The following is a 13,551-nucleotide window of genomic DNA, read 5'->3' as shown; positions in this document are numbered from 1 at the left end:
CAGAAATCCCATTCCCAGCATATTAATGGCCAATTGGCAGTTGGATTGCTGTGGGCCAACCATTCCAGACAACGAACTTCTTGAATTTTAACCATGCTGGGCAGGGTCTACCAGGATTTAGATCATATAATTCACCTCATAAGTTCAACTCTGAGGAACTTAAACTCAATTAAATAATTACAGAATGTAAGAAAAACAACTGACAGTGGTGATGACCATAAAATTGTGGGATGCTTGTCAAATCAGGTTTCACAGAGACAGGAGGTGAGTGTTTCACTGCAGGATTCCTAGCTTCTGATCTGATCTTTTTTTCATAGAAGCCCTACAGTATTGAAACAGGCCCTTTGATCCAACAAGTCCACACTGTCCCTCAGACCCATCCCCCTATAACTCACCTAATCTACAAATCTCTAAACACTGGGTAATTTAGCATGGCCAATCCACCTAGCCTGCACATGTTTGGACTGTGGGAGGAAGCCAGAGCACCTGGAGGAAACCCATGCAGACACGGGGAGAATGTGCAAACTCCACACAGACTGAGGTCCCTGGTGCTGTGAGGCAGCAGTGTTAACCACAGGGCCACTGTGCCATCCCTAAAAGTGACCCACCCAGACCCACACTCCCTACACTAACACTGTAACCCTGCATTTCCCATGGCTAATCCACCTACCTGCACATCATGGGCAATTTAGTATGGTCGATCCACCCAGCGTGCACATCTTTGCACTGTGGCAGGAAACCAAAGCATCTGAAGGAAACCCATGTAGGGAGAATGTGAAAACTCCACATGAAGAATCACCCAAGGCTGAAATTCAACCCAGGTACCCGGCGCCATGAGGCAGCACTGCTAATCTTAGAGCCACCATGCCTCCCCTCTTGTAGCCACAGTATTTATATGGATGATCCAGTTCAGTTCTGGTCAGTGGTAACACCCACGGTTTGAATAGTGAGGGATTCAGCAATGGTAATGCCATAACAAGTTTAGGGAAGATGCCTAGATTGTCTCTTCTTGGAAATGATTAACGCCTGGCATTCGTATGGTATGAACATTTCTTTGAGTTTGAGAGATGTAGAATCATACAGTACAGAAACAGGCCCTTCGGTCCATTTCGTTCATGCTAACCAGATTTCCTAAACTGAATTAGTCCCATTTTCCTGCATTTGGCCCAAATCCTGCTAACCCTTTCCTATCCGTGTAACTGTCCAAGTGTCTTTTAAATGTTGTAATTGTACTCGCCTCTACTACTTCCTCTGGCAACTCATTCCATATATGCACCACCTCCTGTGTGAAAAAGTTACCCCTCAGGCCCCTTTTAAATCTTTTCCCTCTCATCTTCAACCTATGCCCTCTAGCTTTGGACTGCCTTATCCTGGGGAAAAGACCATGGCTATTCACCTTATCACAGCCTCTCCTGATTTTATAAACTTCAGCCTCCTATGGTCCAGGAAAAAATGCCCCAGCCTATCCAACCTCCTCCTGGTCCAGATTTTGCTGCAAGTGGACAGAAATTACTTCATAACTGAGATGATGCAAATAGTGCTGAACCCTTTGAAATCATCTGCAAACATCCTTTTTTTAGATTTTATGATGGATAGCAGGTCACTGATGAAGCAGCTGAAGATGTTTGGGCCTGGCATGTTATGCTGAGAAATATCTGCTGTAATGTCCTGTGACTGAAATGATTAACCTTCAACAACTACAGACATCTTCCTTTGTGCTTGACATGAATCTAACCATTAGAGAGCTGTCCCTTTGATTCCAATTGATGTCAGTTTTGCAAGGGATCCTTGACACCACCCTTAGAGACAAATGCTGCTTGGGTGTCAAGGGCAGTCACTTTCACCTCATCTTTTAGATTAGCTCGTTGCCCATGTTTGGATCAGTCTGTAATTAGGCAAGGACATAAACTGAGCATCAGTGAGTGGTTTATTGCTCATTAAAGTGTGCTTGAAAGCACTGACGCAGCATTTGTGGTTCTTTGTTTTATTATAGCACTGTCTTTAACCTTGCTGATGGTTGATCATGGACTGACTGGGCAGTAACTGACCAGGTTGGATTTATCTTGCTTTTTATATACTGGACATACCTGGGTAGTTTTCCACGTTGCTGGGTAAATGTCATTGTTATATATGGATTGGTACAGCTTGTCGAGGGGCACATCAAGTTCTGGGGCACAAATCTTCAGCAGCATTCCCTCTAATTTTCCTTCTGACTGCACAGGTGTTCGAGGTACATGCGTAGAAATGGCTTCTGGAACAAGTCAGTGCTGTAGTCGACACCAATAACCATTAGGGGAGCGTTGGTCAGTGCCATTGCTAGAATGTTGTCAGGGCCTATAATTTTTGCAGTATCCAGTATCCGGGATGTGCAGCCTAGATGAGTTGGGGGGAATGGGTCTGGCTGGGATGCTCTGAGGTTCGGTGTGGACTTGTTGGGCCAAAGGGCTTGTTTCCACACTGTAGGGATTCTATGAATTTCTTTGTAACACATAGAGTGAATTGAATTGGCTGATGTTCTGGCATCAGTACTGCTGAGGATCTCCACAGGAGGCTGAAATAGATCATTCACTCAGCGTTATTGGCTGAAGATTGTTGCAATAACTTTAGCATTGCCTTTTGTACTGACGAGGTAGGTTATTCTAGCATTGAGAAGGGGGATATTTGTAGAACCTCCTTCCTTCTGCTGACTATTGCATGCTTCTTCTACTGCTTGCATTGAAAATAACTGCTGCTGCTGCTTCTCCAGGTTGACGCTTCATTTTTAGGTTTATCTAGTGCTGTTTCTGGCATGTCCTAATGTACTCATCATTCCCTTGAACCAGCAGATTGATCTCCTGGCTTGACAGTACTGGTAGAGTGAAGATGTATTGGGCCAAGAGGTTATAGGCTGTGGTTGAATACTGTCCTGCTGTTGCAGATGGTGCACAGCACCTCATGGATGCCCAGTTTTAAGTGGCTGCATCTTTCCAAAATCTATCCTATTTAGCATTAGTTAACAAGGTGTAGAGTATCTTTTATGTGAAGATAGGTCTTCATCTCCATAAGGAATGTTCAGAGTTCACTCCTATGAATGCTGTCATGGACAAATGTGTTGGTGACTGGGAGGTTATGAGGATGAGGTCAAGTAGGTAGTTTTTATCTTGTTGTTCTCTCACCACCTGCTGCAAGACCAGCTTAACAGACATGTCCTTTAGGACTCAGCCATCTTAGTCAGTAATATTGGACGATGTTTTAAATGGTAAAAAATTGCAGCACGCTGCAATCAGATAAAGTGGAGACAGGAAGGTTGTTTCCACTGGCAGGTAAAACTAGGACTAGAGGGCAAAGACTCAAAATAAAGGGAAGAAGATGTGGGACTGAGGTCAGGAGGAACTTCTTTACCCAAAGGGTTGCGGATGTGTGGAATTCCCTGTCCAGTGAAGTGTTTGAAGCTACCTCGCTGAATGTGTTTCAGGCAAGGCTAGATAAATTTTTGAACAGTAAAGGAATTAAGGGTTATGGTGTGCGAGCAGGTAAGTGTAGCTGAGTCTCAAAAAGATCAGCCATGATCTTATTAAATGGCAGGGCAGCCTCGAGGGGCCGGATGGCCTAATCCTGCTCCTAGTTCTTAACGTTCTTATTATGTTATTATATTGCTACCAAGCCATTCTTGGTGACAGACACTGGATTTCTCCAACCCAGGGTATACTGTGTGCTCTTGGTAATCTCAATGCTTATTCCAATTGGTGTTTAACATGGAGGACTACTGTTTCATCAGCCATGGTATGACAGTAGGTAGTAATCAACAGGAGATTTCCTTGATAACAAAGTATAGAGCTTGATGAACACAGCAGGCCAAGCAACATCTTAGGAGCACAAAACGAGGTTTCCTTGCCTAGGTTTGGCTTGATGCCATGAGACTTCATGGGTTCCAGAGTCAAACATGAAGACACCCCTTGCAACTCCTTCCCAACTGCATGCTACTGTGCCATCACCCGCGCTGGGTCTGTATTGCTGGTGGAACAGGACATAGCTGGAGAAGGTGAGTTTGGTGTCTCGTTCATTTTCTGTAAGATATGAACCTGCATGGCATGAAATTAAATGTTTACATTAAAAAAGCCTTCATTATACAGACCGCAGCTGACCAAAATCTTCTCAAAGGCAAATAGGTACACAGCAATAAATGCTGATCCTGTCAGCTACACCCAAATCTCAATACTGAACAAAAACATCCCATTTTTTGACATTTAGCACTGAGATGAATTTGAAAATATTCTTGAACATTGAATATGTTTCATTGGAATTTAAAAGAACAAAAGGTCATCTCATTGAAACATATAGAATTCTTAATTTCTGAAGAAAGGTCCAGGCCTGAAACGTCAGCTTCCCTGCTCCTCTGATGCAGCTTGGCCTGCTGTGCTCATCCAGCTCTACACCTTGTTATCTCAGAATTCTAATGTGGCTTGGAAGGGTAAATACTGAGAGAGTGTTTCCCCTTTTTGCAAGGCCTAGGCCCAGATGGCATAATCTCAGGGTAAAGGGGCAACAAATTTAAGACAGAGACAAGGAGGAATTTCTTCTCTCAGGGGTTTGAGTTGTTGGTTCTCCTTGCCACAGAAAACTGTCAGGGCAAAGTCCTTGAAAAAGATAAATTCTTGATCAGTAGAGGAATGAAAGTTTATGGCGAAAGGGTAGGAACATTGACATGGGATTTTTGGATCAGCCATGATCTTGTTAAATGGCTGAGCGTGGCTGAGTAGCCAAATGGTCTACTCCTGTTCTTATTTTTTATGGTCATATTCCATGAATATATCTGTGTCGATCAGTTGCTTGACCAGTCTATGAAGCAGCTCTTCCAGTGTTTGGCACACCACATGTCAGTAATGCAAAAGTAGCTGGCTAGACAGGGTTAGTTGCCATAGTTGCCAGTGCATAGGCCAATGCCAAATGGTCTGTACTGTTTCATTCCTTTAGACTTTGAAGGTGGCTCAATATAATTGAGTGGCTTGCCAACCCATTTCAGAGGGCATTTAACAATCAGTCACAGTTGCTGTGGGTCTGGATTCATATGTAGGCTAGAACTTGCCTAAAGGACGATACTGAACCAGATAACTTTTGTTATAATCAACAATGGCTTCATAGTCACCATGATGGAGACTAGCTTTGAACTCCAAATTTATTAATTGGATTTAAATACTTGCACAAAAATAAAATGTCATGATCTTCATTGCAGAGATTGTTGAGGCTCATGTAAACCTTCGCAAAGGGAAAATTAAGCATAAATGCCAATCCTATCAGCAAACCCCAAACTTAAACAATGAACAAAAAGAGTTCCATTTTTGTGATTTTGATTATCAAAATTGACATGAATTTTAAAATATTCTTGAACATGGTATAAAAAGCAACACATTTCCTAGAACTTTGTGCCCTACAGATGTTTCATGTGGCTCGTCATAAAAATAATAGGTGAAGTGACTCACTGGCAATAACATGTGGAGAAGCTCTTGACAGAATATGAATCAGCTACTTTGTTTTAAATATGGTATTCTTTATTGTTGATCCATTAGAATTGCGGGCACGCAGATTTGATTATTTGTTGTTTTGCTTGCTTGTAAATGACTCTAATTGCTTGTGGAATGAAGCTTTTTTTAGTTACATCATCAGTCAGTTGAAACGATGCACAAAGTGAAGTCCATTACACAAGTTCAGTTTCCATCATTAATCTTATCTGAAAATGCCTGATGATTGCATTGTTGATTGAACAGAGAAGGTACAAAAATGCAGTTCATACTCACATTTATCACATTGCTGAGGTAACCAACTCGGACCATCAAGTTAATAGGCTTGCATAAGACTTAATAAATGTCAGGGGTATTGCCTTGATAAATGATATTTTCAAATAAATATTATTCTGTTTGCTTAGAGAGCACAACACAATAGACTGCCATCGTTCTTTCTTAATTATTTACTTATAAATAATTTTGTATTATTTATTGTAGTTGGATTGTAAAATAATTCTTAGTTTCTACAAATAACTGGTTGTTTTAAAAGGTGGTGAAGGGAAACAGTCTCCAATTCAAGAAGTACTGCTAATGACTTAGGCGATCACTTGTTCATCCAATCATCAGTGGTGCTATAAAGCTGTAGTACCTGTATGTCAGTCACTTTACAACAGTGATAATAATAATAGCCTCTTGCATAGCTCCGATGCAGCAAGTAGCTTGATTTTCTATTTGTGCCCTGACATTTCCATCTTTGTCTCATTGTGCGGATAGGAATCACACTATTCATAACGGCTCCTGGAATCAATGCAGAAAGATATAATTGCTGTTTGTGGCTGTGGTAGGGCTTTAATTTAAAGCTTAATTGTGAGGTTTTATTTCAGCCTGGTGACCAATTTCAACTGGTGAGAAGCCTGAAAGCCACTTAAAGTGTCAGCATTATTCAGTTGATATGACTTTTGATCAAACTCAGTGGATTGTAAGTTCAAGCCCTACTCGAGGACTAAAGCACGTAATTGTGGCTGACACATCAATGCAATACTGAATGTGCACTGTATTTTTAGGAGTATTACTCAGCATCACAGAATTATTATAGCGCATTGTGCTTGCACCGGGTCTAATACCCGAGAGCCAATCTCCTCTCTTTTCTCCATACCCCTGCACACCATTACTACACAAAAAAATTCCAATGCCATCTTGAATGCCTCAATTGAACCTACCTCCACCACATTTCAAGGCAGCTCATTCCACACGTTAAGAACCCAGTGAGTGAAAAGGTTTTTTTCTTACATTATCCTTGCTTTATTTGCACATCACTTTACATCTCATTCTTGTTTCTCTTACAAGCAAAAACAGCAATACGCTAGCTACTCTGTCCAGCGCTCATGATTTTGAAAACCTCCCCACCTTCTTTTCTCTAGGGAGAACAGTCACAGCTTCTTTAATCTCCCTCATAGTTGGAGTTTCTCAGACCTGGAGCCATTCCAGAAATTCACTTTTGCACTGCCTCCAATACATTCATGGTTTTCCTGTGAGGTAACACCACAGTTGTTCACAATACTCCAGCTGATGGCTAACAAGTGTCTTGTACAAATTCAATATCACCTCCTTGCTCTTGTTCTCTAAGGCCTATTAATCAAGCCAAGAACACTGTATCCTTCAATTACTGCTCTCTCCACCTGTCCTGCCAACTTAAATGATCTGTGCACATATACACTCAAGTCCCTCTGCTCCTGCACCCTCTTAGAATCATAACTCCTATTTTACATTGGTCAGAAAAACACTGAAAAACAAAGTGCATCATTTCACACTTCTCTGCATTAAACCTCATGTTCCATCTATCCGTCCACTCGAACAACTTGTCAATATCCTTCTGGAGTATCACATTGTCTGCCTCATAGTTTACAATTTTGTGACATAGTGTTGTTACGTAGTATGTTAAGCTGAGATTCTGTTTTAAGTGAAATAGCCTCTGGTACTGTTCAATAGAGAAACAAAAGTGCTCTTGTTATTTCAGGCAATATTGTTCCATCAATCAGTACAAGGGAAAAACAGTTTAACTGGTCATTCATATCATTTGCTGTTTGCTGTGCATAAGTTGATAGTTGCAAGGAAGTTTCATTTCAATACTTTGAAGAAAGCTGATTAACATTAAATCAAAAATATATGAAATTTAGTTAGAATGTCAAACTAATTTATTCAATGATGAAGAGCACTAAAAACTCAGCTTATCCCATGTTTGGGAGATATTCATTAAATGGTTGACTTTACAAATGCATGCCAATGATTGAGAGAATCATCTGGCAGGTGCATGTCTAAAGGAAGAAAAGCAGCGTTTGATTTCCTAACGCATATATTGAATTTGCAAGGCTCCTGACTGGCTGCATCACTCATGAATATTAGACCAATATGTGTTTATAACTTCATGATACAAGAGTGGAGTAAATGCAGTATTTCACTGTTTGCTATTATGCATCATTCCTGTAGAAGATGAGAAACTACATCAACTATAATTTTTAAAATTTAATTGTAATAGACATTGGGACAAGAATTATATTCTAAAATTACCTGATCCTTTTTTATAACTGGCTAAGGTATGAATTATTATTATCGTTTGCTCTCTGGATCCTTGGGGCGGATTTTGTATTTAATATAAGGTGGTGTAAAATGATTGTTTTAAAGAAACATTTGTGTAACATATGTAAGATTTTATTGCCTTTGAAGTGAATTATCTATTCTTACAAAATACATGGACAAAGAATTTATAGATTATCTACAAAGGAAAAGGGATATATTTGTATCCTTCTTTAACATGGTGTTTACTAGGATGCCTTTTTACGATTTTACAGTCCTACTTGGCTTTCCCTTGTTTTCTAAGCTGCTCTTCAAAGAACTCATTGCAGGCAACAGTCAGAGCTGCAACTAAAATAACAAATTCATTGAAATCCACCTCATTATCTTTGTTGGAATCAAGATCTTTCATTATATTATCCACAAGAGATGGGTCCTTCTGAGACTGGAAAAACAAGGGAGAAAGTTAATTAGACACATTTAACATTTTCAATGGTACATTGAAGAGCATTAATGCCAATTGCACAGAAATTGTGTAGGTAGCATATTATTGCTGAATAGTAAAAAAGGAAAACAAACTGGCTACCATAGCATAGAAAACAAAATAAATATGTTTTTTAAAATGACAGTTCTCTTCCGATATTTAATTTGGAGTTGATAGGTTGTCTCCACTCCAAGCTTCTTTGTTATTAATGAACAATAAATACACTCTGATATGAAATTGCATGAATTAAAGCTTAAGTAGCACTTGGCTCAGAATGGAAAATAATGACCTACATCAAAATTAGAATGACTATTATCTCATCATGGGTTAACAAGTTAAATTTTGAACAAATATCTTGTATTAAAAACAGTTTTGCTGAATTATTTAATCAAATACCTCAAAAACCTATGCTTTTAACTATGATTATCCAAAGATGTGCAGGTTAGGTGGATTGCCCATGCTAAATTGTCCAAAGTGTTCAGGTATATGCAGGCGAGGTGATGAACCGTGCAAAATGTTGGATTACAGGGATAGGATGGGGGCGGCGTGGATACACTTTGGAGGGTTGATGTGGACCCGATGGGCCAAATGGCTTGCATCCACACTGTAGGGAATCAATGATTCTAGGATTATGTACAGACATGTCAATTATGTACTTTTTATGCTGACAATCAAAAAATTCCTGTTGTTAATCTCTGCTTCTGCCATTCTTATAGTCAGAGAATTCCTGAATTGTTTTGCAGTTGCCCAATTGCTAGAAGCAAACAATAGGATTTCTCAGGCTAATGGAGATCACAACCTGACCCTATTTTGTGAATTCTCACAGGCAATCATTTTGAGGCCGCTCCTTACAACTTATTAAACTTTGAAATAGAGACGTGTGTTCAATAGCTGGGCCACTAAGTTGGAGAGGGAGCTCCTCATCTGGATGGTCTAGAGCTGCAGCTGTGAAGGGGGTTGCCTCATAGCCAAGGAGTGTTAGACCTTGCTGTGCCACTAGGAAGCTACTCTCAGACACCTGACCTAGTCCTGACTGCCTCTGGGACATACCACAAAGGCTGACTGGAGAATGCCATTCAACCTCTAGCATTAGCTTCATTTGGCCTTTGATGACCTTTAATTAACCAACACTATAGGGCATGTAATCCTAACTTTCTCCAGAGCTCCCCCATAAAAAGTTGGGGATGATGCTTACAAATCGGCTTAACAGACAAGGCACAACATTCATGCACAACTTCCTCTGTACTCGCCCCATTAATATTCTGCCTGTGGAATTTGGAAACATAATGGAGATTGGGAATAGTGAGAACAATACTGTGAAGTATTGCATTTTGGCAAGGCAAACCAGTGCAGGACTTATCCAGTTAATGGTAGAGCTCTGGGGAATGTTGTTGAGCAAAGAGACCCCGGGGTACAAATGCATAGTTCCTTGAAAGTGGAGTTGCAGGAAGACAGGGTGGTAAAGGAGGTGTTTGGCACATTTGCGTTCAATCATTAGAACATTGAGAATAGGAGTTGGCATGTCATGTTGCAGATATACAGGACATTGGTGACTCCACATTTAGAATGGTGTGTACAATTCTGGTCTCCCTGCTATAGGAAGGATGTTGTTAAACTTGAGAGGATGCAGAAAAGATTTTCGAGGATGCTGCCGGGACTAGAGGTTCTGAGTGATAGGAAGAGGCTGAATAGATTGAGGCTTTTTTCCCTGTAGTGTTGGAGGCTGAGGGGTGAGGGATGTGAATATAGTGAATAGCTAAGGTCTTTTTCTTCTGGGGGGATGCCCAAAACTAGACAGCATAGGTTAAGGTGAGATGGGAAAGTTTTAAGAAGGACCGAAGGGATAACTTCATCATGTAGAGGGTGGTGTGTGTATGGAACGAGCTGCCAGAGGAAGTTCTGGAAGCATGAACAATTACAACATTTTAAAGGCTTTTGGAAGGATCTATAAATAGGAAGGTTTTAGAGGGATATGGGCCAAATGCTGGCAAATGGGACCAGGTAACATTGGGATGTCTGTTCGGTGTGGGCAAGTTGCACCGAAGCGTCTATTTCTACACTGTATGACTCTGTGAGAATAAGTTTTACTTAGTTTAAATAATTATCATGAGATCCTTACATCTATGGTCATACAAAATGGTGAAACTGGAATGTATAAATTAGATAATAAAATGTGAGGCGGGATGAACACAGCAGGCCCAGCAGCATCTCAGGAGCACAAAAGCTGACGTTTCGGGCCTAGACCCTTCATCAGAGAGAGGGATGAGGAGAGGGAACTGGAATAAATAGGGAGAGAGGGGGAGGCGGACCGAAGATGGAGAGAAAAGACGATAGGTGGAGAGAGTATAGGTGGGGAGGTAGGGAGGGGATAGGTCAGTCCAGGGAAGACGGACAGGTCAAGGAGGTGGGATGAGGTTAGTAGGTAGGAGATGGAGGTGCGGCTTGGGGTGGGAGGAAGGGATGGGTGAGAGGAAGAACAGGTTAGGGAGGCAGAGACAGGTTGGACTGGTTTTGGGATGCAGTGGGTGGAGGGGAAGAGCTGGGCTGGTTGTGTAGTGCGGTGGGGGGAGGAGACAAACTGGGCTGGTTTTGGGATGCAGTGGGGGAAGGGGAGATTTTGAAGCTGGTGAAGTCCACATTGATACCATTGGGCTGCAGGGTTCCCAAGCGGAATATGAGTTGCTCTTCCTGCAACCTTCGGGTGGCATCATTGTGGCACTGCAGGAGGCCCATGATAGACATGTCATCTAAAGAATGGGAGGGGGAGTGGAAATGGTTTGCGACTGGGAGGTGCAGTTGTTTATTGCGAACCGAGCGGAGGTGTTCTGCAAAACGGTCCCCAAGCCTCCACTTGGTTTCCCCAATGTAGAGGAAGCCACACCGGGTACAGTGGATGCAGTATACCACCTTGGCAGATGTGCAGGTGAACCTCTGCTTAATATGGAAAGTCATCTTGGGGCCTGGGATAGGGGTGAGGGAGGAGGTGTGGGGGCAAGTGTAGCATTTCCTGCGGTTGCAGGGGAAGGTGCCGGGTGTGGTGGGGTTGGAGGGCAGTGTGGAGCGAACAAGGGAGTCACGGAGAGAGTGGTCTCTCCGGAAAGCAGGCAGGGGTGGGGATGGAAAAATGTTTTGGATGTTGGGGTCGGATTGTAGATGGCGGAAGTGTCGGAGGATGATGCGTTGTATCCGGAGGTTGGTGGGGTGGTGTGTGAGAACGAGGGGGATCCTCTTTGGGCGGTTGTGGCGGGGGCGGGGTGTGAGGGATGTGTGTGGCGGGGGCGGGGTGTGAGGGATGTGTTTGATAATATAGGAAACAAACGGGTAGGTTTGTGAGTTAAAAGCAAGAGACTGGCGCTGAATTAAAATGCTTGGAGAGCTAGTGCACACATGATGCATCAAATGGCCTTCATTTCATTCTGTGATTCTGATTCTGTGAAGCTACCCTCTGTTTAAATTCTGCGGGTCATTCTGGAAACGGTTCTTCAGGCATTCCACATCTCACAGCATCATCCCTGCACAGAACTTGTCATTTTCTGAAAACAGTATTATCAAACACATCCCTCACACCCCGCCCCCGCCACAACCGCCCAAAGAGAATCCCCCTCGTTCTCACACACCACCCCACCAACCTCCGGATACAACGCATCATCCTCCGACACTTCCGCCATCTACAATCCGACCCCAACACCCAAGACATTTTTCCATCCCCACCCCTGTCTGCTTTCCGGAGAGACCACTCTCTCCGTGACTCCCTTATTCGCTCCACACTGCCCTCCAACCCCACCACACCCGGCACCTTCCCCTGCAACCGCAGGAAATGCTACACTTGCCCCCACACCTCCCCCCTTACCCTGATCCCAGGCCCCAAGATGACGTTCCACATTAAGCAGAGGTTCACCTGCACATCTGCCAAGGTGGTATACTGCATCCACTGTACCCGGTGTGGCTTCCTCTACATCGGGGAAACCAAGCGGAGGCTTGGGGACCGCTTTGCCGAACACCTCCGCTCGGTTCGCAATAAACAACTGCACCTCCCAGTCGCAAACCATTTCCACTCCCCCTCCCATTCTTTAGATGGCATGTCCATCATGGGCCTCCTGCAGTGCCACAATGATGCCACCTGAAGGTTGCAGGAACAGCAACTCATATTCCGCTTGGGAACCCTGCAGCCCAATGGTATCAATGTGGACTTCACCAGCTTCAAAATCTCCCCTTCCCCCACCGCAGCCCTAAACGAGCCCAGTTCGTCCCCTCCCCCCACTGCACCACACAACCAGCCCAGCTCTTCCCCTCTACCCACTGCATCCCAAAACCAGTCCAACCTGTCTCTGCCTCCCTAACCTGTTCTTCCTCTCACCCATCCCTTCCTCCCACCCCAAGCCGCACCTCCATCTCCTACCTACTAACCTCATCCCACCTCCTTGACCTGTCTGTCTTCCCTGGACTGACCTATCCCCTCCCTACCTCCCCACCTATACTCTCCTCTCCACCAATCTTCTTCTCTCCATCTTCAGTCCGCCTCCCCCTCTCTCCCTATTTATTCCAGAACCCTCACCCCATCCCCCTTTCTGATGAAGGGTCTAGGCCCGGAACGTCAGCTTTTGTGCTCCTGAGATGCTGCTTGGCCATCTGTGTCCATCCAGCTTCACACTTTGTTATCTTGGATTCTCCAGCATCTGCAGTTCCCATTATCACTGTATAAATTGGATAGTTTGTGTGTCAATGTCATGTCCATTGAGGTCTGGTAAATTTGAAAGGCATTTTCAATATATTCATAGAATGAAAGAACAATGGAAAAGCTGTAGCTGTTTAGTCTGTCTTTTTCTTGCCAGCTTTCTGCATAAGCAACAGATAGGAGGAAGGTTGCATCAGACAACAGCCGCCTCAGTAGACAATGCATATTGTCCTGTGGCTACGCATCAGGAGAGCACATATGAATATGTGAAATGTCCTATGAAAGGAGGCAAGAAACCACAAACAGAAGATGATGCTGGTCCCAATATATGTTGCCACCTA

At 43.2% G+C, this 13,551-nt stretch overlaps 1 protein-coding gene across 1 annotated transcript in view; it reads right to left on the bottom strand.

The window, feature by feature from the left end:
- Positions 1-8,167: 8,167 nt before the first annotated feature.
- The window catches only part of s100z (S100 calcium binding protein Z), a 28,695-nt gene continuing 23,311 nt past the window's right edge, over positions 8,168-13,551 (bottom strand). Inside the window, exon 3 of the mRNA XM_048528323.2 lies at positions 8,168-8,496. Coding sequence (XP_048384280.1) covers positions 8,332-8,496 — 165 coding nt within the window. The 3' untranslated portion in view covers positions 8,168-8,331. The remainder of the gene's footprint in view (positions 8,497-13,551) is intronic.

Source organism: Stegostoma tigrinum, chromosome 3 (assembly GCF_030684315.1).
Source record: "Stegostoma tigrinum isolate sSteTig4 chromosome 3, sSteTig4.hap1, whole genome shotgun sequence".
Lineage (NCBI taxonomy): Eukaryota > Metazoa > Chordata > Chondrichthyes > Orectolobiformes > Stegostomatidae > Stegostoma > Stegostoma tigrinum.
This window is presented reverse-complemented; position numbering and strand designations above follow the sequence as displayed.